At 39.8% G+C, this 25,111-nt stretch overlaps 1 protein-coding gene across 1 annotated transcript in view; it reads left to right on the forward strand.

Moving 5' to 3' along the window:
• ABCA7 (ATP binding cassette subfamily A member 7) overlaps nucleotides 1–25,111 on the forward strand; it is an 882,362-nt gene that overhangs the window by 810,519 nt on the left and 46,732 nt on the right. The window contains exons 44-46 of the mRNA XM_044053819.1: nucleotides 1,019–1,160; nucleotides 6,895–7,029; nucleotides 19,820–19,923. Of these exons, the coding sequence (XP_043909754.1) occupies nucleotides 1,019–1,160; nucleotides 6,895–7,029; nucleotides 19,820–19,923 (381 nt within the window). The remainder of the gene's footprint in view (nucleotides 1–1,018; nucleotides 1,161–6,894; nucleotides 7,030–19,819; nucleotides 19,924–25,111) is intronic.

Here is a 25,111-nt window from a genome sequence, read left to right on the forward strand (position 1 = left end):
GTAGGGGGTGAGGTTGATTCATTGGAAGGTAGAGGAGGATGTTGGTATGGGTTGAAAGTGAAAAGTAGGGGGTGAGGTTGATTCATTGGAAGGTAGAGTGAAGTTATTAGGTGATAGTTGACTAGCTAGTGTTTGTATAGCATCAGTAAAAAAGGTATTAAAAGCATTAGCTATATTCATTGGTGTTTTGTCTTCAGTGTTTTGAGGGTTTGGAGTAGTGGATTGTCCAGGATGGAGTAGTTGGTTGATACTAGACCAAAATTTCTGCGGCTTGTTAGGAATAGGGCATTCTTTGTCCTGTCTTATTCACTTCCTAGCTCCTTCAAGGTGCAGTTTGCAGTGATCCAAACTGGGTTTTCTTAAATATTGTTCGTTGGCATTATTTAGTCATGTGCACAAAAACAGGCATATTTGAAGGGGGTTCTGACCTACTTTTTATAGCTCTAGCTTGATTGTTAATGATTACTGAATGTGGTCTGTCATAGTAATGCCCAACTTTGACAGAATATAAATTACACTTTCAGATGAGATGACTAAAAATATTCTGGAATATTTTCTTTCAGAGGGTCTTATAGGTCAACAAATAAGGTGATGTCAGGACCTCTGTATGTAATGGGCAGTCCCAGGTGGAACTTAACCTAATTTGGAAGAGGGGGATGGTTTTCAGAGCTTCAGTAGAGGAAGCATGCTGTGGATGAATTTACAGCTGGGTTGATTGCAGAGTGATGGTATTTCCACTGTATGAACTCCATCATTCATTGTCTTCTTAGCAACAGCTGATGCAGTTTAATAGAAAGAAAATTAGCCTTGAAGATAGGGAGAAGGATAGTTAATTTCAGGTTTGAACTCACCAGAATTTCTCTGTGCATAAAAGTGATGAAAAGTGAAAACCATTTTCATCATGAGAATAACATTGCATGACGTATAGGGTGGCTTTACGTCTCAGTTTATCACTGATGGATAATTGTTTATTCTTGTACTTGTATTTCCCCTCTCTCCATTTCCTGTCTTGCTGCAGTATTCTCACTGATCTTCAGGCTGTACACCAGAATATGGGCTACTGTCCACAGTTTGATGCCATTAATGATTTGCTAACAGGGCAGGAGCATTTGGAATTCTATGCTCGCTTGAGAGGTATACCAGAAAATGAGGTCTCCAAGGTAAGTTCTTCAACAAACAGATTGCTCTTGAAGTGCTTAAATGTTTGTAACTGGACTAATAAATAAAAAATAGGCACACTTAAGGAGAAGAATGTACGCCATTGCCACTCAAAACTTCAGGTCTCCTTTATTAGTTTCACCAAACACCTTGCTCACATTAACGCCACCTTTTCCACTGCTTTTTCATTTAAAATCAACTTCTTCATATGCCAAAAACATACAATATATTAATTTCCTGTAATTTATATGAACTCTAAATCTTCTCATCCAATAAGATTGACCCATCACTTATGTTCCCTTAAACATCAGGTCAGAACCCTCCCTATGTACATAAAATCTAAGTTGAAACATGTTTTAAAGTTGCATATCTTATTAAAAGTGTGCTTACTATCTTAGTATAGTGTTACAATCAAACCTATATAAAAAGCTTTCTCAAATCTGTAAAAACGTCATTATGTAAACTTAAATTAACGTACAGTGTACTTAAAAATGGTAGTAGTGCTCCATCTACTGACCAAATTAGAATATGCCATATAAATTGCCATCATACTTTTAAGTGTGAAAGCCATTTTATATCTGTTATACTTGCCTAAATCAAGGATGACCGATATTACCATTAAATTCTAAACATGTCACAATTTTTTACAGCTTTGCAGCTCTCATCTTCAAAAGTGGGGTAATAGAGATATTTTCATTACCTGCCACACTGCAGTTCAAATATTTGCTTCCATTTATTCTTTTGTTCCTACTTTTTATATAAGCTGCTTCCTTTTGTAAAATGTATGGACATTGTGAACATGTTCTGCACTTAAAGGTCCCATTTCTCTTAACTTGCTTTCCATTTTTTTCTATTCTTATCTCTGAGATGTTCTTTAAATTATGTGCCTCCCTATATATAGTATTAATAGGAGCCTTTTCTACATTTTTGATATCTGTCAAGGCTGTGAACCTCTTCCATTCCCTCTCTCTAATATGTTTAACATTAGTTGCATTCCCATTGTATTCTGTAATGAATGCCCTGTTAAACGTGTTCTCTGCTTGTTCTCTGTATGCTAACATTTTCTCTTATTTTATCCTCCCCTAAAGTGGGCTTAAATCTATTCTTCCTTCCTTCTACTATTTCATTTCTAACTTCTTGTGCTAACTTTTCAGGGTAGCCTCTTTCTTTAAAAAAGTCTCCGAGAAGTTGCATTCTTTCTTAATGTCTTCCTCACTGGATGTCATCCTACTACTTCTAACATATTGCCCTTTTATCAAACTTCTTTTGCGATGAAATGGGTGGGCATTTGTATAGTGGAGATGGGAGTTAGAGAAGGTTCCTTATTGGATGGGAAGATTTAGAGTTTATATAAATGGCGGGAAATTAATATATTGTGTTTTTGGCATCTGAAGAAGTTGATTTTAAATGAAAACGTAGTAGAAAAGTTGGCGTTAATATCAGCAGAGTTTTGTTGATACAAATAAAGGAGACCTGAAGAGGTTTTGACTAGCAATTGTGTACGTTCTTCTCCTTTAAGTGTGCCTATTTTTTGGTTATTGGTGGACTTTTGGGGACTTTTCTTCTTTTTATTATTTGTAATAGGACTACTGATTTGCTGTTTGTATTGCTATGTGCTGAAAATGTTGTTTTAGTTGCGTTTTTGTAGATATTTGCAATTATTTTTGATGTAGCTAAGATTCATCTGTCTGGTAATCAAATTCTGTGGTATAGCACAAAAAGGAAGACTACAAGTGCAGAGCTTCTGCTCCATCATATACAGAGTACAGGGGATTTAGAGGGAGGCTGTGTGTCGTTGAGCATTTTATAAGAATTTTTTTTTTATTTATTTGGTAGGACCTACTGGGCATGTGTCCTTTTTTGGGGCAACCTAATAGTACTGTGTCTGGTTAGGTGACTTGCTCAGACTTGCACAGTTTTGAAATTGAGAGAGTGAAACCTAGGACTACAGGGTGAAGCTCATTAACAGCTTTTGTAGCCTTAATTCAGTGACCTAAATTTCCAGATGCAGTATTTTGCAGTGATCAGCAATTTTCTGCAGCGCTGCATGTTGAAGTATGGGCAGCTACTTCTTATAGGAGAGAGCTGACATTAAGAAGTATTTAAAGTGGTCAGTAAGTTCTGTTTTTCAGCCTGTCACTGTTTTAGATTGTTGCACATTTAAAGCAAATGTAACCACAAAGAATTAGCTGCTGCTCTGCTAAAATGATGTAAGCAGATTTTCTTTGCAATAAGTTTGAGTGTTTTATGATTTAGACCTTTAGAGCCCATCGACACCACAGCTGTTCTTAATAGTAAAGTGGAATGCAAATGCATCGTATGCAACAGACACAGAATGAGGATTAGAAACCACTTTATTGCTGCTGCTCATGGAAGGCAGTAAGTAGCACCATTACTGACTGCATATATATTTTAAAGTAAATTCAGTGCTGGCAGGATGAAATAGGAATGCTTGTTTTAATCCACTGCCCTTCACACAGGTTATGGCAATTTACCCAGAAAATGGTTGAATAAAGAAGTCATGATGTATGGCTTCCTACTGTAATTTTGAGACCAGTAACTGAGTCATAAAATTATGGGGGAAAATTCAAAAGGATTCAAAAGGAGAGTGGCAAATGAAATAATGTACTGCTCTCATTTCAGATTTTTTTTTTTTTTTTTATGGTTGGGTGGGGAGCATACTTCTGATTCCCCAGTCTGAGGTTGCTGTACCTCCGAGCAAAGGGCATAACATACTCTGTGATCTTAGTAAAGAATCTTCCACTTGTGCACATTCTATCTCGCTGTTTTTGACATGCAGTTGGGAGTCTTGGATATTTAAATGGTTACAGAGAGGTATACATCAGTTGGAGACACCAAAGCTATATAGTTTTTTATTTACGTAAAAACACAAACTGATGCTTCCATTCCTCTGTATGGATCAGTCAGTATATTACAAAACACACAAAGAGCGGTCTAGGCAGGGGAAGATGTATGGATAAATGCATCATTCAGGCAAACTTACTTTTTTTGTCTATTCAGGAAAATGTTGTAATTGTATTTTGCCATTGTTGATATTAAATTTGATTGAATGCCATATATATCTCAGTCCGTCTCTCTTAGTTTTTCTTTGCATCATTACATTGTCCTTTAATCTTGCCTGTATTTGATCTTTTCCTTTTTAGAGTGCCACGTATTTCAAGGTCATCAGGACCTTGGTTTACTCTGTTTAAACCTTTTTTTTTTTGTTCACAAACTCTAGTAATTTCACAGTTCCCTTTCCACCCTTCCGATACCATATTATGTGAATCAGATACACTAGTCCTTCCTTTCCTGTTTTATCAATTAACTAATGTTGATTTGTTCAGTTGTTGATTAGCATCTGACCACATTCTGAAGTCATACTGTTCTAACCCTTTTTTCAGAAGGAAGAAAATCATGGCAAAAATTAGGATTTGCAGCATACAGCAGGATAAAAGCTCTCTCAGCAAACTAAAACAACTCTGAGAACAAATAAAGTCTACCAAAGTCAAATTTGAGTTAAGTTTGGCCTCCCACGCCAAAGACAACCACAAGGCCTTCTTTAGCTATGCCTGCAACCTCAAATGCAATAGACAGTTGTATGCAGAGCTCATTGTAAATGGAGTCACCTATACTGAGCCAGAAGATGTATCAAACCTACTGGCCAATAAATTCAACTCCAACTTTACTCTTCTCTCCCCTTCAACCTTCCCTCAGGAGATACCATCAAATATAATTCCCCCTGCTCTCACTAAGGACAAAGTCCTTAATGCTCTCTCTCTCTAAGGCCAAGAACACTGCATCAGAGAGTCCAGAGAGTATCCCAGGATGCTTTCTAAATAGCATGAGACATGACCTATCAGGCTATCTGGAATTGCTATTTAACTGTAGCCTCCAAACAAACTTTGTTCCTCATGAATGGAGAACAGTAACAGTCATCCTCTTTGCCCAAAGGTGGGCCATTTACAGACCCTGGAAACTACAGACTCATAAGTCTTACTAGTCTTCTATGTAAAACCATGGAAAGTGGAAATGATTAATAGTGATATAGTGAACCTCCAGACACTGGGCCCAACCCAGTTTGGTTTTGTCAAGGCCAGGTCATGCCTACTTAACCTGGTGGACTTCTTTGAAAATATCACCTAAGCAATGGATGAGGGCAGAATGGTTCACACTGCTTACCTTGACCTGGCCAAGGCATTTGACACAATGCCCCACTCGGTCATTGTTGACAAACTCAAGAGAATAGGTACAAACCCATATGTCACCCAGTGGATATCCAAGTGGCTCACAGATAGGGCCCAGGAAGTTAGAATTGAGAGTCCACCTCTACAAACAGGCCAGTCACAAGTGGAGTCCCTCAGGGATTGGTCCTTGGGATGCTCCTCTTTGACATTTACTTCTCTGAAGTCAAAGCCAATGTCATTGGTCTCCAGCTGACTAAATTTGCAGATGATTGCAAATTAGGAGCTGTCATTGGATCCCACAGTGACACAAATGTTTTCCAGGAAGGGCTGACACGGGCAAACAACTGGTGTCAAGAGCCATGGACTAAAATTAAATGTCAGGACATGCATAATAATATCCTTTGGGAAGTCATCCATCCCTGGTAGCTATTGTATTGACAACATACCCCTTAGAGTTGACCTAGTAGTCAGGGACTTAGGGACACACACACAGACAGTAATCTAGCCTTTGGTCATCACAAGTCTACAGTAGCGAGGAAATCATTCTGTATTGCACAACCTATAAACAAAGGTATGGCATCTAAGTCCAAGGAAGTCATCGTTCCACTGTAATCAGCATTCATCAGACTGATCATTGAGTACAGTGCCCCCTTTCGTATGTACCTAACAAGCCATATCCAACAATTGGAATATACACAGAGATTCCTCACTAAAAGAATACAGGGTGCAAGTAAAATGTCCTATGCAGACCACCTCAAAGTCTTATCCCTGTATTCTGTCTCCTATAAGCTTTTGAGGGGAGATCAATGCCTGACATACAGGGCATTGTCAGACCCCACTCTGATGGACCTCCTGCATATCCACAAAACAAACAGCATGAGAATTACCCATTCTAAAGACTTAAATCTTGCCTGTAATGTAAATAGTACATGCTGAAGAGACAGGTATGTATTCCAGAGACCTCCCTGTCTCTGGAAAAGCTCCCCATCCATGTGAAGCAGAGTTCCTCCCTAACCTAATTCAAGTGCATCTTGGACAGTTGGATGGGGAACCTGGAAATTCATCCCTGTTTTGACACCTATGTCTCTAATGGACACAGGCAACCTGTAATTGATTTATCACCCCGGCCCCTGGTTATAAATGTTTCATCTCCCAAGCCCCTGCTTACACTTATCAAGAGTATCCAAACTTATCAGAAATTTGGGATGCGTGGCTAGGCTTAAAAACACCCTTGTGGTCGTTAGCCTAGTAAACACCTGTGCACTTATGAAACCAAAAACTTAACTGTGTGGAGTATGTTCATATTAAAACAATTAAGTAAATCACACTGAACTAAAATCATAGAATAGATTCATGTTTTAGCTGTCCGACATTAACTTAGTTATATTTCTCTATTCTAACTCTTTTAAATTGTTTCTCCTATTTGCACCAAATGTATGTTTTTTTTTTATTTTGCTGATTTAAAATGAAAAGGGTTGTAAAGTATCCTCTTTTAAGACCTTTTATTACTTTATATGACATGTTAATATTGTTTACATTATTATTGCAGGTGGCTGAATGGGGGATTAAAAAACTTGGATTAGTTCATTATGCTGAAAGGTGTGCTGGGAAATACAGTGGTGGTAATAAGCGTAAATTGTCTACTGCAATTTCGCTGATTGGATGCCCACCTGTAATCTTCCTGGTAAGTAAAATGTGTGTGTGGTTATACATTAGCACTTAAATGTTTGTTATGAGGTAATGGCATAACTACCTAATTAAGGCAGAAGGCTGCAGTGTATGCCTTACTTTCTCAACAGCTGTACTTATCAAAGCATGATTTTTTTTTACTGCTAGAAAATTCACATAAAAACAAATGAAAACGACAACTGGGAATTTCTCACCTGTGCAGCTGTGTTTTGTAAATTGTACTGTTGTACTGTGCCTGTTAAATCATATTTTATTGCTGTTTTCATAAGCTATTTTTTGCTATTTTCACTTTTTGCAAAACAATTTTCTACTTTTCACTGTTTTGCAAAGCATCTGTTCTTCTTGTTCTGTTTGCCTGCCAAGCAGTGTTTTAAATAACTGATTTGTTTCCTGTTTAAAACATTCTTTATTGTCGTATTGCTGTTTTTCTGCTGTTTAAAATTTTTTTTAGTATTCTCTTGCCTACTCTGTTCAGCCATCTTTGATTAGAAGGGGCCCTTCTGCACCCTTGTGACAGAAGTGTGCTGATTGTAACCTGTCTGATGAAGCGTGATTGGCCTAGGGTGTCTAGTAAGCACCCTCATTGGTTCTTTAGAGTTTTGTAAAAACTTTTTTTTAAGTTGTTAGCCTCTTGTATTTAAGCCCTGCATTTGAGCCATTTTCTGCTTGTTTGAACTGAGCTAAACTGAGGTGGGGTACCAGCCACAACTCTGAGCTGAAATACCAGATGACTAGAGGCTTCTGAGCTTCCCAAAAAACATAAGTTGCCTGTTTTTTTTTTATTTGCTTGATTACACTATTTACTCACTTTTTATTGAGTTATGCTTATTTAATACTGTAAACTAAACTGCAGTACAAGTCTGCCTTACTGTGCCTGTCAAATTGTATTTTATTGCTGTTTTCACTGTTGCAAAGCTTTTTTGGTACTTTTACTGTTTGCAAAGTAATTGTTGCTACTTTCCAGTGTTTACAAAGCATCAGTTTTCTGTTTTCCCACCAAGCAGTGTTTTAAATAACTGATTTGTTTGCTGTTTAAAACACTCTTTAGTGTCTCCTTGCTGTTTTTCTGCTGCTTAAAACATTTTTTAGTGTCTCACTGCTGCTGTTTAAAATATTTTTAGTGTCTCCCACCTAAATTAGTGTAGCTAATGTAGCATAGTCCAGATGCATGTTTGCTGCATCTGCGTCTGTTTTTTGTAGTGGCTGTTGTATTCTGAGCACATTTTCCAAGCCATCTTTGATTGGAAGATGCTCTTCTGCACCCTTGTGAGAGACATGTGCTGATTGGCACCTGTTTGGTGAAGGGTGATTGGTCTAAGGTTTGGAGTAAGCTAAGTTTTTTTAGCTTCTGCTTTTTAAGCCATGCTTTTGAACCAGTTTCTGATTGTTTGCACGTTGAGCAGCAGCATGCACTGCTACATAATTGTGCGCCATAGCTGGACAGATAATTGTGACAGTTTTGTACCATTGTGCTCCATAACTGGACAGATAATTTTGCCAATTTTCCCTTGGATACAGCTGTAATACATTAGTGTAGTCCTCATCTTTAGTACATCTTTGATCTAAGAAGCATTGCTAGTGAGCTGTGACTTATTAAACCACCAAAAACCCCATTAGAAATACCCATTTACAGTGCATCTCCCAGATCAGTCCTGAAAGCACCCAACTTGTGATAGCAGTTCTTCAAACCTAGCATTATGGACAGTTGGACTGCCCTTGTTTCTCCTGAAGCAGTGTAGCAACTGCCTTATGTACACTGACAACCCTCTACTAATAACTCACTGTAGTACAGCATGCGAGAGATGTAGCTACACCAAGAATCTTCTTTCCCAGTTCTCTCATACTCAAAGCAGCAGTACTGAAGAGGTTCTCAACACACCCACCACTACTCACACACATAGTACCACTACTCATAGACATAGTTAGGGTTACCACCTGTCCCTCTTTATGAGGGACAGTCCCTGTTTGGGCAGTTGTGTCCTGCGAAAAAAATGGCAAATGTCCTGAAATTGTAGGACAAAAAATATATCATAAGCTTTCTTTAATAGTTGTATAAAATAGTTATTTTGTATCTGAAACACCTAAACGTTATATGAAATAGCATAGGCAACTCAAATGTTACAAGAATAAGCATTTATTTTGGCAAAAAGTGAAGCTCTGTCCTTTTCACTGACCATGGGTACATTTTTGTCTTGCAACATCTCGCATTTCTACAAAAAATGTCCCGCTCTGAGCATTTGAAAAGATGGTAACCCTGGACATAGTATGCATCCAACACATAAATCAACATATGTGGAGGTTTTCTCAAAAAAACATGCCAGAACAACAGAGACCTCCAAAACCAAAAACTGCTACAAATAACACATTTACCACAGCACCCAAGACAAGTAGCAACACCAATGTCTCACCTACCAAACCCTTAAGGCTTATCGCTCAAAAAACAAATTTTCTTGTCATTGGAGACTCCTTAGTGAGACACAAGGATGTCACACTCACCAGGTTAGATAAGGAGAAAGTCATGGTCAGTTGCCTGTCTGTTGGCAAGATTCATCAGATCACACGTGCACTCAGGTCTCTCACCAACAAGTACCATTATGACTGTCATAGCTCATGCTGGAGTGAACAACCTGAGATGTACCTCACTAGACTATATGAAGAGAGACATGATTGAGCTCTCCAAGTATGTGTCGCACACAAATATGTCGCTAGCCTTGAGCAGCATATTACCCTCACATGGAGTGATGCCACAGTATGAACAAAAAAATGATCGATTTCAATAATTGGCTTAGTTTTTTGTGTCATTCAAAAGGTGATCCAGTATGTCAGCCTGGGATGACATGGTCAACAAACCTCCCTGCTTTGCCAGAGACAGTTTGCACCTGGCATCACTAGGCTTTCAACTGCTGGCAAAGGCTCTTGCCTCCCCCATAGTGCCTTTTTAGGTAAGATCTCAAACAAAATTGCCAACATAAAAATTGCCAACCATAACAAAGTAAGGGTTATGCTGCTAAACACCAAGAGCTTAAACCAAAAACTGCACACCCTGGAAGCACTTGTATCACTAGAGGATGTAGATGTCTGTGCAGTCACAGAAACCTGGTTAAAGGCCTCAGTGAGTACCCAGGCCTTGCAAGACTACAACGCCTTCCACACCTTCATACCGCAAAACAAATGTGTGAGAACCAAAGGAGGCAGTGTTTCTATTTATATTGGAGAAAATTTCACTTCTGGACTAGTTAGACTGGACAACTCCATGAAGTTGCTCCATGTTCAGATTACTGTGGGTAGGACCCCCATTCAAGTCATAGCTAGTGTTAGATCCCCCTCTATGGATCATGATGCGTACGAGGCCTTCTTGACTAAACAGGAATTGATCCAAATATTGCCAAACACTCTGATCATGGGGGATTTCAGTATCCCACCATCAATTGGGAAACCTACTCTAGCCGTAACTCACTAGTGCAAAAGTTCCTTGACTTTAACTCAAATGCCCTGGAACAAATTGTTCAACTCCCAACAAGAGGAACAAACATACTAGATCTGGTCCTCACTAACATGACAAACAGATGCACCACCACAACTGTCTGACCCTCATTAGTTAAATCTGAACACAGATCAGTCACCTTTGAACTGGCAGTGACACCAGAACTCTCAAAGGGTGAAGTCTGACTAAAAAACTTCACCAAAACAAACTGTACCCTCCAAGCCCCACCCCCAGCTGGAAGTGGTAACTACACCAAAGGTTAAACTAAAGCCCTGTACAATCACTTGTTTAAGTGGATAGAATCAGCTTGTACCAGCAAGAATCAAAGCCAGAGCCCCAAGTAAAGAAAAAAAAAGCCACCCTGGTGGACATTCAGCAGCAACAAATTTTACAACAAATGCAAAAAGTTGCTGTCTAAGAAAACTAAGGTGAGGCCCCAACAGTAGAAAAGCACCCTCGATAGGCAAATAAGACAATACATCTTATCCTTTAAGGGTAACTGTGAGAAACAGCAGTCACAGCCAAGGATAATCATAAGGCCTTTTACAGCTACATAACTTAAAAGGTAGGACCCAAGCATGTGCCGAACTAGTGACTGACGGTATCACACATACTGATCCCACAGAGATAGCAAAACTGCTAGCAGACAGATTTATTGAAAATTTCACTCCTTTATCCCCTCCAAACTTATTGCAAACCTTGCCCCCAACTCCCCACCCACTCTATATACCCGAAGAGCAGGTCATTAAAGCTTTATCTAAGGCAAAAAAATACAGACTGTATGGGACCAGACGGCATTCCAGGCTAGCTTCTAAGCAAACTGAAACATGAACTAACATCACCATTATTAAGTACTCTATTCAACCACAGCCTAACCACTAGCTTTGTTCCTGCGGAATGGAGAATGGCAACAGTTGTTCCCCTCTACAAAGGTGGCTTAGCAACAGATGCAGGGAATTATAGACCCATAAGTCTGACCAGCCTCATCTGTAAATCCATGGAATGCGTCATCTTGGACCTCATAAGTAAAGACATAGGCGACCTCCAAAGCATGGAACTAACCCAATTCAGCTTTGTCAAGGGCAGATCCTGCCTGTTAAACCTGGTGGATTTCTTTGAAAATGTGACCAGGGCAGATCTGTGCCCACAGCATACCTTGATTTAGCAAAGGCCTTTGACACAATCCCACACTCAGGCATTACCTATAAACTTGGCAAACTGAATGTAAACCCCTTTGTTGTAAGATGGGTTGCCAACTTGGTAACAAAACTGGTCGCAGACTATCAAAGTGGGTAACTCCACATCCACCAGCAGAGTGCCACAAGGGTCAGTGCTGGGTCCTTTACTGTTTGGTACATACTTCTCAGAAGTTTAGGCCAAAACTAAGGGGCTGTAGCTGACCTAGTTTGCTTATGACTGCAAACTCGGTGCAGTTATTGAATCCCTGAATGATGTCCACATACTTGAGGGGAGGGTCTTACGTAGACCAATGACTGGTGTCTTAGTCACGATCTCAAACTTAATACAAAGAAATGCATCATCATTCCTTCGGTAAAAGCAATGTCCCTTCACGCTATCAAATTAACAACAATACTCAATGTACTTACGAAGTAGTAAGAGATCTGGGATCACAAGTAGACTGCAACCTTAACTTTGACAACCATGTATCTACTGTAGTAAGTAAGGCTTTCTACAGAGAACACTTGATTAGCAAAGTAATTGCTTCTAGAGCAAAGGAGGTTATAACCCCTCTATGCTCATCACTAATCAGGCCCATAATTGAGTATAATGCCCCTTTTAGCATGTACTGTACAAAACAACTGTAGTAACTGTAGAGACCTTAGAGGTTTCTAACTAAGAAGATCAAGGACTCCAGCACATGCCTTACACCGACTAAATTCCCTGTCACTATACTCAGTGTCATGTAGACTTTCTTAGAGGAGACTTATGCCTAGCTTCTCAGAGCAATCTCCGACCCAAACCTAATGAATTTTATGTACATCTGTTAAACGGGGTTAGAGATAGCCATTCCAGGGAGCTAAATATGACTTATGACTTGAATAGGTCATGCTGGAGGGACAGATTTGTCTCCCAGCATCTGCCACATATTTGGAATAGGCTGCCAGTTCATGTGAAGCAGAGCACCTCTATGACCCTGCTCTAAAGGAACCTGGACGGGTGGATGGGACACCATAACTTCTTATCAGGAATAGCACCCACAGCCCTCCTGGACATGGGTAGTCATTATTAAATACCATCCTGGATATTGAAGAGAGTATCTATGGTATTACATTGGGATGAAATGGCTAGGCTTGAAATGACCTCCTGGTCGATAGCCTAGTAACCACCTATGATTCTATGATCCTTGTGTGGCTTTCAAAAGAGAAAACCCTACAGCACCGAGATAATTGTGAGATTTTGTATACTGGTATCCATCTTCCTTTAATGTGAATCTGCTAGTACAAATGAGCTGACATGCCCAACCATCACATAGTGAATTGGTGGCATCACATGGAATTGATTGGCCATAGTCTCATAAAGCTCATTGCATTAAAGCAGTAAACTGCAAGTTGCATCTCCTTGAGTGGCTTTTAATTGCCTCAACTCCTGCTTGTGTGCTTTATGAATGGGAGCAAGTCACTTAACCAGAACCTCTGTCAGCCTTGAACACTGGAATGCCCAGCTTTGTGGCATAGATGGCTAAAATGCAGACTGTGATTCAGATGAGCAGTGTTTGACTAGTAGCTGAGGTGCTGGAGGAGTCAGGTGGAAGGAAGATGTTAGTGAACAGCCTTTGTCAGCTTGTCCATCTTGGGGATGGGAGTCAGTCCTCCTGCTGTACTGATACCCATTGGAGGCTAGTTATGGTAGCAGAACAAAGGGCAGAGCCAGCAGCTGTAATGACCTGCTAGTATTACAAGCATGTTAACCAGTATAAGCTGCAGCTGGACATGGGCATGGACAGCATTGTGCATTTATGGAGCCTAGTGTTGAATACTGTCCTGCTAGCCACCCTAAGAGTTCAGGAGTTAGGAGCATACAAAAAAAAAACATGATGGCTCCCAAGATGATGTCTTCTGAAGAACTTCTCATGCCTATCAGGGTAATTAATGGGCTGTGAGTCTCTCATCCTGCAGAGGAGGGCGCTAGGGTTGTGGATGTTTGGTTAGCAGCTTGGGACAGAGGGAAGGGCAAGTAAATAAATAATAAAAAACAGAAAGTAATGTAATGTAATAGTAGACTCTACTTAGTTGCCAAAAAGAGGCTAATTCCATTCTGCAGCAGCTGTGTGCCTATTGAACCATAGATTCTTTATCTGAAGGGTGTCTTTTAGGCCTCAAGCATACTCCTTTGACTGGAGAACCTATTTTAGAAATGCCGATGTCCTTCTATTCTCATGTTGCAGTATTCTCACTGTGGGATCCTCCACCTCAGGCGACCAGAACATCTGGCTCCTATGCAAAAGCTTAAACCTGGTTGCTGCTAGGTGTGTGGGACGTCACATGCAGGGCCATAAACCATGGGCCTTAAATGTGACGTCTGCATGCACAGACCTTAGAACTTCTCTGCTGCAGTCGAACATCAGCTTGCTTCACTCCACGCTTCAAAAGACGTCTAAAGATAAGTACCAAAAGAGGCTATGAATGCTCTCGGCAGCAGTAGTGGAAGAAGGGTTTGAAGAGATGACATTCTGAAAGAAGGGAATTGCAGGAAGGGATTTAGCAGGGACAAGTCTAGAATGGGCCTCCAAGGGCCATCCTTTTTTGGAACTAGGAAAAGTCTGGAGTAGAACCCCCAACCTTCTTCGCCTGAGGGGACCCTTTCTGTGGTCCCTTGTGAGGGTAGATCTTGGACAATCTGAGGGATAAGATGTAGCTGGTTTTTGGGAGGGAAGGGTATGCCTTGTGGCAGGGGTTTCTCCTGCCAGGTCATAAAGTACCCTTTATCCACTATTGATAAGACCCAGCGGTCTGAGATGACCCCTTTCCAAAAGGGTAGACAGTGAGAGAGGTGGGGTTGGAGAGGGGTAGGTGGCTTAGGCATTCAGGTAATGTTCCTATCTGGCAAAGGCTGCCTGGGGGCGGGTTATGAAGAGGCTGTCCTGGGGGAAGCAGCCTTTCTGTATCCTTTCCCATGCCTCGAAGAAGAGAAGGAAGATGGGGCAGGAGCCCTCCTGACAAAGGTGGGCTTGGCTGGGTAGTTTCTATAAAATTTTGGTATAGGTGAGACCAATAAAATGTTATGAGGTCCTGAAGTTCTTTGCTCTTTGATGTGTTCTTAGACATTGTCCACCACTGGGGCATACCAGAGATAGATCTGTTTGCCTCCCCTCAGAACAGACAACTGCAGCAATTCTGCTACAGAACACCCTCCCCACTAGCTTGGAGAGTGAATGCCTTCTCGATTTCTTGGAAGGGACTGTTCCTTTATGCCTTCCCACCCTTCCCACTTATTCAGAAAGTCCTACTGAAAATCCAGAAGGACAAGTCAAAAATCTTGCTGGTAACTCCCTATTGGCCAAGACAGCATTGGTTCCCTCATCTTCGATCTCTTGCCAAGGGCAAGTCATCACAAGTTGCTTCACAAGGTGGACCTGCTCACACAACAGAAGGGATATGTGATTCATCCACACCTGGAAACACTCAGCCTACCCCTATGGGTGATAAACTTCTGATCCCTTTCAGACACCTGTACTCAGAGGATGTGCTATCCATCCTGCAGGAGGCTAGGAAAACCCACTACCAGGAGAGACTATTTTTCTAAATGGAAAAGGTTCTCCAAATGGTGTTTCCAAAGGCAGCTAGACCCCTTCCAAGTGGATTTACCCCTAGTTCTAGCCTGTGTGTGTGAGCTCCTACAATCAGAACTTTCATACTATTCAGTGAAAGTCCACTTATCTGCCATTTCAGCCTCCTTAACTATGGATCAGACTTTTACTGAAGGGGGTTCTCCACATCAACCACCAAGGAAACCTGCCCCCCCCCCCCCAGGACCTGAACTACATACTGGAAAAACTCACCATGGCCCCCTTTGAACTAGCAAGCTCTGCCTCTCTCCAGATGTGTACCTGGAAGACTGTCCTATTAGTAGCCCTTACTTTGGCTAGGAGAGTCTCTGAGCTGAAAGTGCTCATGCATCCCCACCCTACACTACCTTCCACAAAGACATGGTAACCCTTCGCATGAATCCCTCCTTCATGCCCAAATTGGTCAATGAAGTGTCCCTCAACCAGTCTGTTCATTTACCAACCTTCTTCCTTTCACCACAAATTGACAGCGAGAGATTGCTCCATGACTGTGATGTCCACAGACAAGTAAGATTTTACCTGGACAAGACTAAGAGCATTAGAAGGTCCAATCAGCTGTTTGTATCCTTTCACCCTAGGGCCCTGGGGAAGGCTGTTTCCAAACAGACAATATCTTTCTGGATACGAAAAGCTATTGCCTTCTGCTACTACTTCCATGGCAAAGACTTACCCTTCAACGTTAATGCACATTCTACTAGAGTAGTGACCTTCTCAGGAGCCTTCCTTAAAGGCCTGGATATGGCCACCATACTAGAAGCAGCGACATGGTCCTCTGTACATACCTTTACCAAACATTATAAATTCGATAGTATATCTGGAGGTAGGGCAGGATTTGCTAGGGCCATCCTCCATGGCTTCCTGGAGACTGCTACTTTCTCCACCCTTTCCTCAACTTGAGCTGTGGTACTCTCCCACAGTGAGAATACTACATGAGAATAGAAGGCCATAGATTAGTTGTGATCAGTCTTACCATAACCATAGATGTCCTCCTCTTCCATGTTGCAGTATTCCTGCCTGCCCTCCCTCCTAGCCCCCTTAATCACATTTACCCTGTCTGGATGACATCTTGCTTGTTCTTCTTAGGCTGTTGTCTGACTTGGCAGTCAGTTCTGAGGTCTGTGCGTGCACACATCACATTTAACCAGGCTTAAGCTTTTGCATAGGAGCCGGACGTTCGGGTCACCAGTGGCAGAGGATCCACAAGTGAGAATATTGCAACATGGAAGAGAAGGACATCTGTTTAGTTTTGGCATGCCATATATATGCTGCTTACTGACATGTTGATTGTACGTTCATCATTAGTATACTGCTTACTCGCATTCCAGTTGTATGTACATTATGATTATCATATGTATCTTTAATCTGAATTCTTTTGCACTGGTTACTGCCACATGTTTTTGATGCAGGCAATGTAGTGCTGATATTGTCTGACAGCACAGAGAATTATAGCTCTAAGTGCTCAATGAGTTGCTTCCTATTGTCCAGAGTTTTAGTCCCTCAACTTCCATTTGATTACCATTTAACTCTGACCAAGTTACCTGAACCATTCAACACTCCTGTATCATCCCTGAAAAGAGAGACTTGTGTCCAGTAAACTCACCCTGTTAAATAAAAACATTACTGCAATGGTCTTTGTACCTTGGTTTGGTTAATATTTAGTACCATATTTTGCAAAAAAAAAAAAGAAAAAAAAAAAGCTTCATATTGTCAGGTTTAACTGAACTCACTCCTGAGCTTAGTAAAAGCTCACATTTGTCAACACATTTCTGACAGTGAGTGCAGTATAGTTTGAATGATGGTACAATGTTAAGTATATCAACACAGAGGGTGTAGGTGTAGGGTAAGGTAATGAGGGTAACTGCCCTAGGTGCAAGATGTCTGAGGGGTGTAATCAGCAGACACCAATGATGTGCTAATGCAGCACCAGTATTTAGAAATGAATGCTGATGATGTATTTGTGGTCATAGTTGAAACCATTTTGTGTGTGGTATTTTAACTGTAGTAAGTCGCTTGGTACATTTGTAGCTGCAAATTCAGAGCAGGAGGCTTTTTTTTTTTTTTTTTGAGGGGTGGTGCCAGAAGATCAGGGGACTGCAAAGTGTGCCTGATAACCTAGCTATAGTTATTTGTCAACGTGTGTTACTGCCGAACCATATCTATAATTGGAGGCATAGCTAGAGTGGGGAAAAGTTAACAGCCACTAGGACACAAAGTGTGCTTCAGATTTTGGTGTATTACAGGTATTCAAAAATGAATGCTGGTATGGCATTTACAGTCAGAACTGAAGTGCTTTAGAACTCCAAGTGTAGCGTAAACAAGCGGCTGCTTGTAGAAAAGTTGCAAAGGAGCTTTTTTTTGCTCAGTTGAGGGAGGTGCCAGATCAGGGCATAGCAGAGAGTGCCAGCAAAATGAGCAATACCTCTGTCTAAGCTGTTGGGGTGTAGGGATTGCCCTTCTGCAAACAACTCTTTGTTTTAAATACTGATCCTTGTGCCCTTCACATTTACTTTGTGATTTACGTGTCCATCTCTGTTCTGCATCTGTCACTGTGGTCAGTGAGCTGAATTTCACTGTGTTAAGTACCACCACTTCTTGTACATTGTTACGTCTCTTATTTTTGCTGTTGAATGCATATCACTGTGGAGCATTTATCCCCATATTTCTTCTCTTGGTTAGTTCTGCCCTGCTGAATATAAGAAGTTAGCAGAGTTGTATATTTAAAAAAAAAAACTTAAGTATCAACAATCCCCCATTCCTTCCCTCCTCAGTCTCTTAAAAGCTGCTATTGTACAGCAAACCTACATTGGGTGTGCTACTGTATTCAGTGTTTCCTGTATTGTCGCATTTAACACATTTACAATTTTTCTGTATTGGCAATTAGTTTGTTACTGTTCAGAGTGTTTTTTTAAGGAAATGTATTTCTTATGTTTTATTGTTCTAACTATTGCACATCTTTTCAACAATGTATGTCATTTTTATTCTGGGCCAAACCTGAAGCGGTCCACTTGGATCAGTGTTCTAGCTTGGTTAACAAATGTAAATTAATTAATCAATTGGTTATTAAATAATTGATATCTCAAAGAAGGACCACACAAACATTTTTATGCAAGTTTGGACATGGTTTCAGGGACTGATAGGCTTGACTGGCAATCCCAGACAATGGAGACACACATCCCCCCCACCCCATTTTAAGACTGTGGCACTGCTAGGTTAATAAATGTGTATAATTAAAAGAAAAATGCACCTGTCTGAATCTTCATTGCTCAGCAACTGCATGAAAGAAGTGGGGAGTTAAAGGGGACAGCAGCCCCCCCCAAAGACTGTTTGAATGATGATAAATATATTTACATAAACTGGAGTCTGTTACTACACATGAACAAGGTAAATAGCTGGTCCGTTCTATATTTACTTCATATGGACCTGCTGCTATCAGAGTTTGAATTGACTGAATGATGGACTGAAGTGTTGTAGGAATGATATTTCAGTAGCTGTAGTATAGTTACAGAACTTCAGCATTTCTGAGTAACTCACAGGCAATAGCTTTCAGCCTTCCATCTCCAAAATGTGGAACACTTACTGTTGACTTCAGCTATAAAGATCAAATCATGGTTATTAACAGAATTCTTTTGATGCACACTGTAGAAATTTATTAATTTTCTTACAATGAATTTGTGTTAAACACTTGGAGTATGAAACAGAGTACAACATAGAATTGTCAAGACATAAAATAAAGTATAATAATAGAAGATGATATAAGCAGCAATGAATATAATAGCTCTAAAAGGTAATAAGATAAAATGTCACTTATAAATCTCATCAACTTTATTTAGCTTTCAATCTCCTCATCCTTAAAAAAGGTCTGACCTCAGCTTCAAAATCCAAGCATTCTCTCTACTCTCAGTTTATACTTAATGTTTTTATGATATTAGTTAGAATTATATAAATATGTAGTTTGATTTTAGTATGTTTTTTAACTTATTGTGCCATGTAAATATTTATGCAAATATGTATGCAGTAGATTTTATTGATTGTGTTGGTTGCCAAGGAATGAACTTGCAGTTAAAATTGATTGTTTTTAGTATTTAAGACTCATTGATTTTGTACTTTGTAGTGAGTCTGATGAAACGCTGTCTCTTTTTGGACTAGCTGTGCTGACTGGAGGTTGATGAGATTTATAAGTGACATTTTATCTTATTACCTTTTAGAGCTGTGTTTCGCCCTAATCCTTTGTTACATTTTTATAAAATAAAGTATAGTTGAGAGGTATGCTTGCCAGTATTATTTTAGATTACTGGGAGTCAGGTGTACATGCTACTGTCATTAGTTTGTCTGTGCATAAGGTGAGCAGTGCAGGAATGAGGTTTGCTACAGTGCATTCAATGTAGTACTTTGAGATATAGCTAAGATTCCAGATAAACAAATGCAAAATGAATAAATAACTCCAAATTAAATGTCAGTGACATGGACATCTTTTTTCCCTTATTTTTTTTACAGGATGAGCCAACCACAGGGATGGACCCCAAGGCCAGAAGGTTTCTTTGGAACTGCATCCTTAGTGTTATCAAGGAGGGAAGAAGTGTGGTACTGACCTCCCACAGGTGGGTGAAGGCAGGATCCCAACACTGATGAGCTGTTCTTAGCTTGCAGATATAGTGCTTTTAATAAAGGACGACACAAGGAGAATCACTTGCTCAGTATCTGCGTTATTAATTGCTGCCATCATTGTGTGGACAAGCATATTGTAGATATTTAGTTGCCCATCTCATTCAAGTTGACATGACAAAAGCCCAATAACTAAAAAATTTTAAAAAAATAAAAAAGGTTTGATCTGTTGTGTGGTAAGAACCTCCCTACTGAAGAAGTGAAGGTTTTGCATCTTGGACTATAAATGTGTGCCACATTTCAGGAGGAATGTGATGGAATAAGAAAGGACCCATTCTGGGAGAGCAATTCCTAGGTCAAGTTAAGCGTCCCAGCAGAGTTAGAGTTAACTTTCATGATAAAACATGCCATGCCATTGCTTATATGTTAGTCCTGGCTTTATTTAGCTATTTAAAGTTTGTCAACCAGGACAGTGGACTAATCCAACTGGACCCATTTCAACCACTGACCAAGAGACTGAAATAATATCCATAATAAAAAAAAATGTAATGACAATATATACACAGCTGTGAAGCCAACAGGTGTCGTACCTACAAGCATGCAAGACATCTAGACCACAAAGTTAGCACAGTGTCATATCTCCTACATTCAGATATATAGTGCTGAATATTACAGTTGAGGTTAAGATATACATTGTGAACAGAGTGATAGTCTAATGTGCACACGTCTTTACATACATGTGCAGTGGTTTACAATATTGCATTGAAGTTTCATCACAGTTGAAAGTTGTAGTAAAATAAAAATGTCTACTGGAAGGATTACTACTGACAATCATAAGTTATGGCTGTGCTGTTAAACCGTTATCATTTTGGTTGTGTTTTACAAACGTCTGATTTTGACCTAAAATCTTTGGGTAACTGGTAGTTTCTAATGTGATCTAGACGAGTATCTCAAGGTTTAGGGACAATGAAAAGGTGTGTAATGGCTGTGGTGTATTATTTCCGGATCTAGTTAGGATCGTTACCAGTTGATGCATGGGTGCAGCTGATATTTAGATTTTTTTTTTAATGACTTGGAGAATTAGAAGATATTATTTATGGATAAGTGTTAGCAGTAAGAGATCAAGTCTTTGTTGTACTTGCAACTAGTTTGTGCACTTCATTGTTATGCAGCAATGTTCATTAAGGAGGTAGTATCAGCAGGTCTTCATTCAGAGAGGTTTTTCTTAGAAGCATAAACAAGAAGTGGTTAGCAACTCTTGCCTATGGCTGGTCTATCTTCAGGGTTCAGGAAAGAAGTGGATTGTATTTCAATATACAAACAAGGTTGAGTTCATTTTTGTTTTTTTTCTATTTACATGTATAAACATTGTCAGAGATGGATCAATTGTTAGTTCTAGGTATCTAAAGATGAATATTTTCTTGACTGTTTGATTATTTTATGTAATTAGAGCAACCCATTTCAGTCTTTGATTTGTGTCAAATTAGTTTTCGTTGCATTTGTTTTGGCTGTTTAGTTTGTAGCCATTTGGAAAATTTGTTGAGAGTTTTTAGATTTTCTAATATTTTATTGTAATCTCTGACTGATTCAAAACATTCTAAATTGTCAGCATAAAAAAGTAGATTTAATAGCTGAAGGTTAAGTGATTAATGCAAAATGGAACTTAAAAGTTAGTTGTGTGGGACTCTTGGTGTGATAGGTTAAGGAGATGATCTTGTTGGAGGTAACTATGAAGGTTCTGTGAGACAACCTAAAAACCAACTATGGCTTGTGTGTTCAAGAGGAGATCATGCCTGACACTATCAAATGCCTTAGTGAAGTCAAGAATTAGAGCAGCAGCTAAGTTACCTCTATTAATGCTAGTTAGTCAGGGAGTCTTAAACGAGCTGTCATGACTCTTCTGTCTTTAAATAAACCATGCTGATGATGAGGCAGCATATTGTATTTGTAGAGGAATACTGTGATCAGGTTGTGCGCAGCCTTTTCCATCACCTTGGCTAATTGTGGAAGTATTGCTATGGACTTGTAGCCAGAGGCAGTTGTTGGTTATGCATTTGAGGCTATGAATTATGACACCATCTTTCCAAAACTGGGGAAAAGAGCGCTGAGCAAGGGAGAAGTTAGAGGTTAGTTACCAGCAGTGTGGTTCCTTCACTTCATAGCTTGATTAGCCATGGATAGAGGTCATATATGCCAGCAAACACGAGTGGAAAGATAATTTAACAGTAACCTTGAGTTTAGAGATTTATTTATTTAAATAGAATGTTAGCAGTTTCTAAGGGAGTTGCAAATACTCTAGCCAGTTGCTCAGAGGTAAAAGATGGAGGTGGTTTGGTTCTGTTTGAGTGATCTGCAAGGGTACTAACTTCCTTCTAGACCTGTCATGGGCAAGTTAAAGCTGAGGTTTGCCATTTACACAAGTATGTTTTTAAGTTGTCTGATATTTTTTTTTTGCTCAAGTATGAACAGTGATGTAGATAATATGGTCATCTGATGAATAGGCCTTTACCCAGGTGCCCCCAGGCCAAATCCCTTGTTTTAAGTAGTGAATAAAATCTATTAGTCATGCATGGCAAATGTCTGGATTTATGAAAACCAATGATTCAGTCTACTAAGAAGTTGAGGTGCTTGTGTGAGATAGTTGTTAGAAAGCACACAGATTGCAGGGGTGCAGGAGTAGTTATGTATTTTATGTGGATTGGTTATGGATGTGGTATAAGGTGGGGTCAGGTTTAAGTGTCTTATGAAGACCATGGAAACTGACTGCATGGCGATAATTCATGTTGTGCAGATAGCCCTGCATGGAATTACCTTGATCTGATTAAATGAGAATGAGCAGGTCAAACAGGGAGTGGCAGTTAACAGATGGAGTCGGGCCTTGTTGACTTCTTCATGAATTGGTACAAATGAAAGCCTACTAAGAATCTGCTTATGTCATGAAAAGTGGGGCTGAGGCATTGAACACTAGTGTCACCTAGTATAAGTATATTATTTTTGTTAAGTTTAGAGGTAACTGTATTAGACGTGGTAAAAGTCAAAGTGCATGACAATGTGGTGGATAAGCAGTTACTGTGTTTACTTGTTTCATTTTGTGTATGTGAAAATCTAAGATAAACTAGGTTGGGCCATATTTATCTGTTTAGGATTAAGCAGCTGTTATATTGGCATCACTATTGTTTGGTGAGTCAAGTGCATCCTAGGAAGTCAAACTGTAAAATATTACATTTTGGGAAGAAGCTGGATGTTTTGAAATGCAGGTTTTAACCGGTTTTCACAGAGTGTAAATGTGGCTCAGTTCATTCTGTAGTAGTCAGGCATGAATGAGTTCTGCTGTATGGTTTATACCTCTGCAGTTGAGGAGACTGATTTTATTATGAGAAAAGTAGATAAGTGAGTAATGTTAAGTTGATTTCCTGATGTAATCTGGTTGATGTTTTGGGCCTGTATTGGGGGACACATTCAGAGAGGAAGAGGAGTAGTAGCAGCAAAAATATGAAAACATGGTGAGTTTTATAGTATAACAAACTGCATAGTGAATTAGTTGTCATTTGTTATGTGACAAAAGCATGTTCTGTAGGAATGTGAAGGTTTATGGGGTGGTAGAGCTGGAGTTCAGGATAGTATGTGTGTGAGAGAGACTTCAAATTTGCATGAAAAGGGTTATAGATTTTGTGGAAAAAAAAAAAACATGGTCCAAGTAGAATAGTAAGGTTGCCAGGGAAGGCAAAAAAGTTCTGATCATAAGTATGAGAAGGTGAGTAAGGTGTGCTTTATTGTTTTTGAGAGGTGTAGTTAGTTTATATAGATACTGATAGGTAATGTGGACAGGTGGGATGACAGATGTAAATAGCAAAACTGAAGCTAAAGGGGTGGGTGACAAGTTTACACTGATATGCAAGTCTGGAAATGTTACAGGATGTAGTGATGCACCAGAAAGTGTATGGGAAAAGCCTGTTAATCTGAAAAAGTCTTGGGGAGCAGAGGCAGAGCAGTCTGTTGGTAGTGTTAGTATAGATTTGTAGAAGTACATGTTTTTTTGTTGGGTATACCCACTACTGTGCAAAAATTGTTTTAGGCCAACCCGGTAATTTGGAAACTGCAAGTTAATGTTGAGAATGAAAAGATGGCAAAGCAGAGATTTTAAGACTACTGAGGTATGGTATGGGATGGCTGGTGAGATGGGGAGAAGTGAAGTTGACCAGCCAATCCACTAGTGCATGCCCACTGTGCAACAAGACCGAATCAAAGCTAAATAGGGAGCATGTTTGTTTGATCTTGCAGATGATGTAAACTGTAAATCCACACTGCAGTTTATGGAAGGCACAACAAAACTTTTTAAGGAAAGGAGCAGTACTGTGATGTCCTTCTCTTCATCTGTTGCAATGTTCTTTACATGACTGAGGTCTCCATCATAAGCGACCCAACATTGGCCACTGTATAAAAGTCTTTCACTTCTATAGGGTGCATGGTACATCGCACTTGGGCTGTTTTCATATGTTGACCATAAAAGTGATGCACACACGCACCTACCTCAGAACTACTTTGCCACCAGTCTGAACGCCACCTTTCAATGTCGGTCTGCTCGGCAAGCCATTAGCTGTGTTTCAATGATTTCTCTGATAAGTACCCCATTGAGGAGATTTTATTTCTTTTGCTACTGTTTTGTGGAAGGGTTTATGTCATCCAAAAAAGGCAAATGCCAGTGTAGAAGACAAATTCCACATAAAGATAGCCATCTCCAGTGTTCTGCCTAGGGGCCTACCCACTAGCACAATTCCTGTCCCATTTGCCAAGCCTTTGTGCCCAAGACCCTAAGTAGTAAACTTTTACTTGGAAAACCAGTGCTTAAAGTTACTAGCTAGAAGTGTGATGGAGGGATCCTCGAGGCCTGAGGTGGAGGTGGTCGCTAAGCTGAAGGCCAAAAATCCAAGGCTTAAAGCTTCTGCTACGCCTCTTACTATGGGCATCTCTCCTGAGGTGGATGCATTTTAAAATATCCCTGTTCAGTTTTTTAATCTTCCTTTTAATATTAACTGAACATAATTCATCAATTTTATCCATCATGCTGTAATATTTATTTTTTTCTGTCTCAGCAGACTATAACAAATCATTAGTAGTAAAATTATTAAGGTGCTCTATAACATTTTTCAGTTCATTCATTTTTATTTCATTTTGCTTAACCAT

This window comes from Protopterus annectens, chromosome 13.part0 (assembly GCF_019279795.1).
Source record: "Protopterus annectens isolate FY-2018-M chromosome 13.part0, PAN1.0, whole genome shotgun sequence".
Classification (NCBI taxonomy): Eukaryota; Metazoa; Chordata; order Ceratodontiformes; family Protopteridae; genus Protopterus; species Protopterus annectens.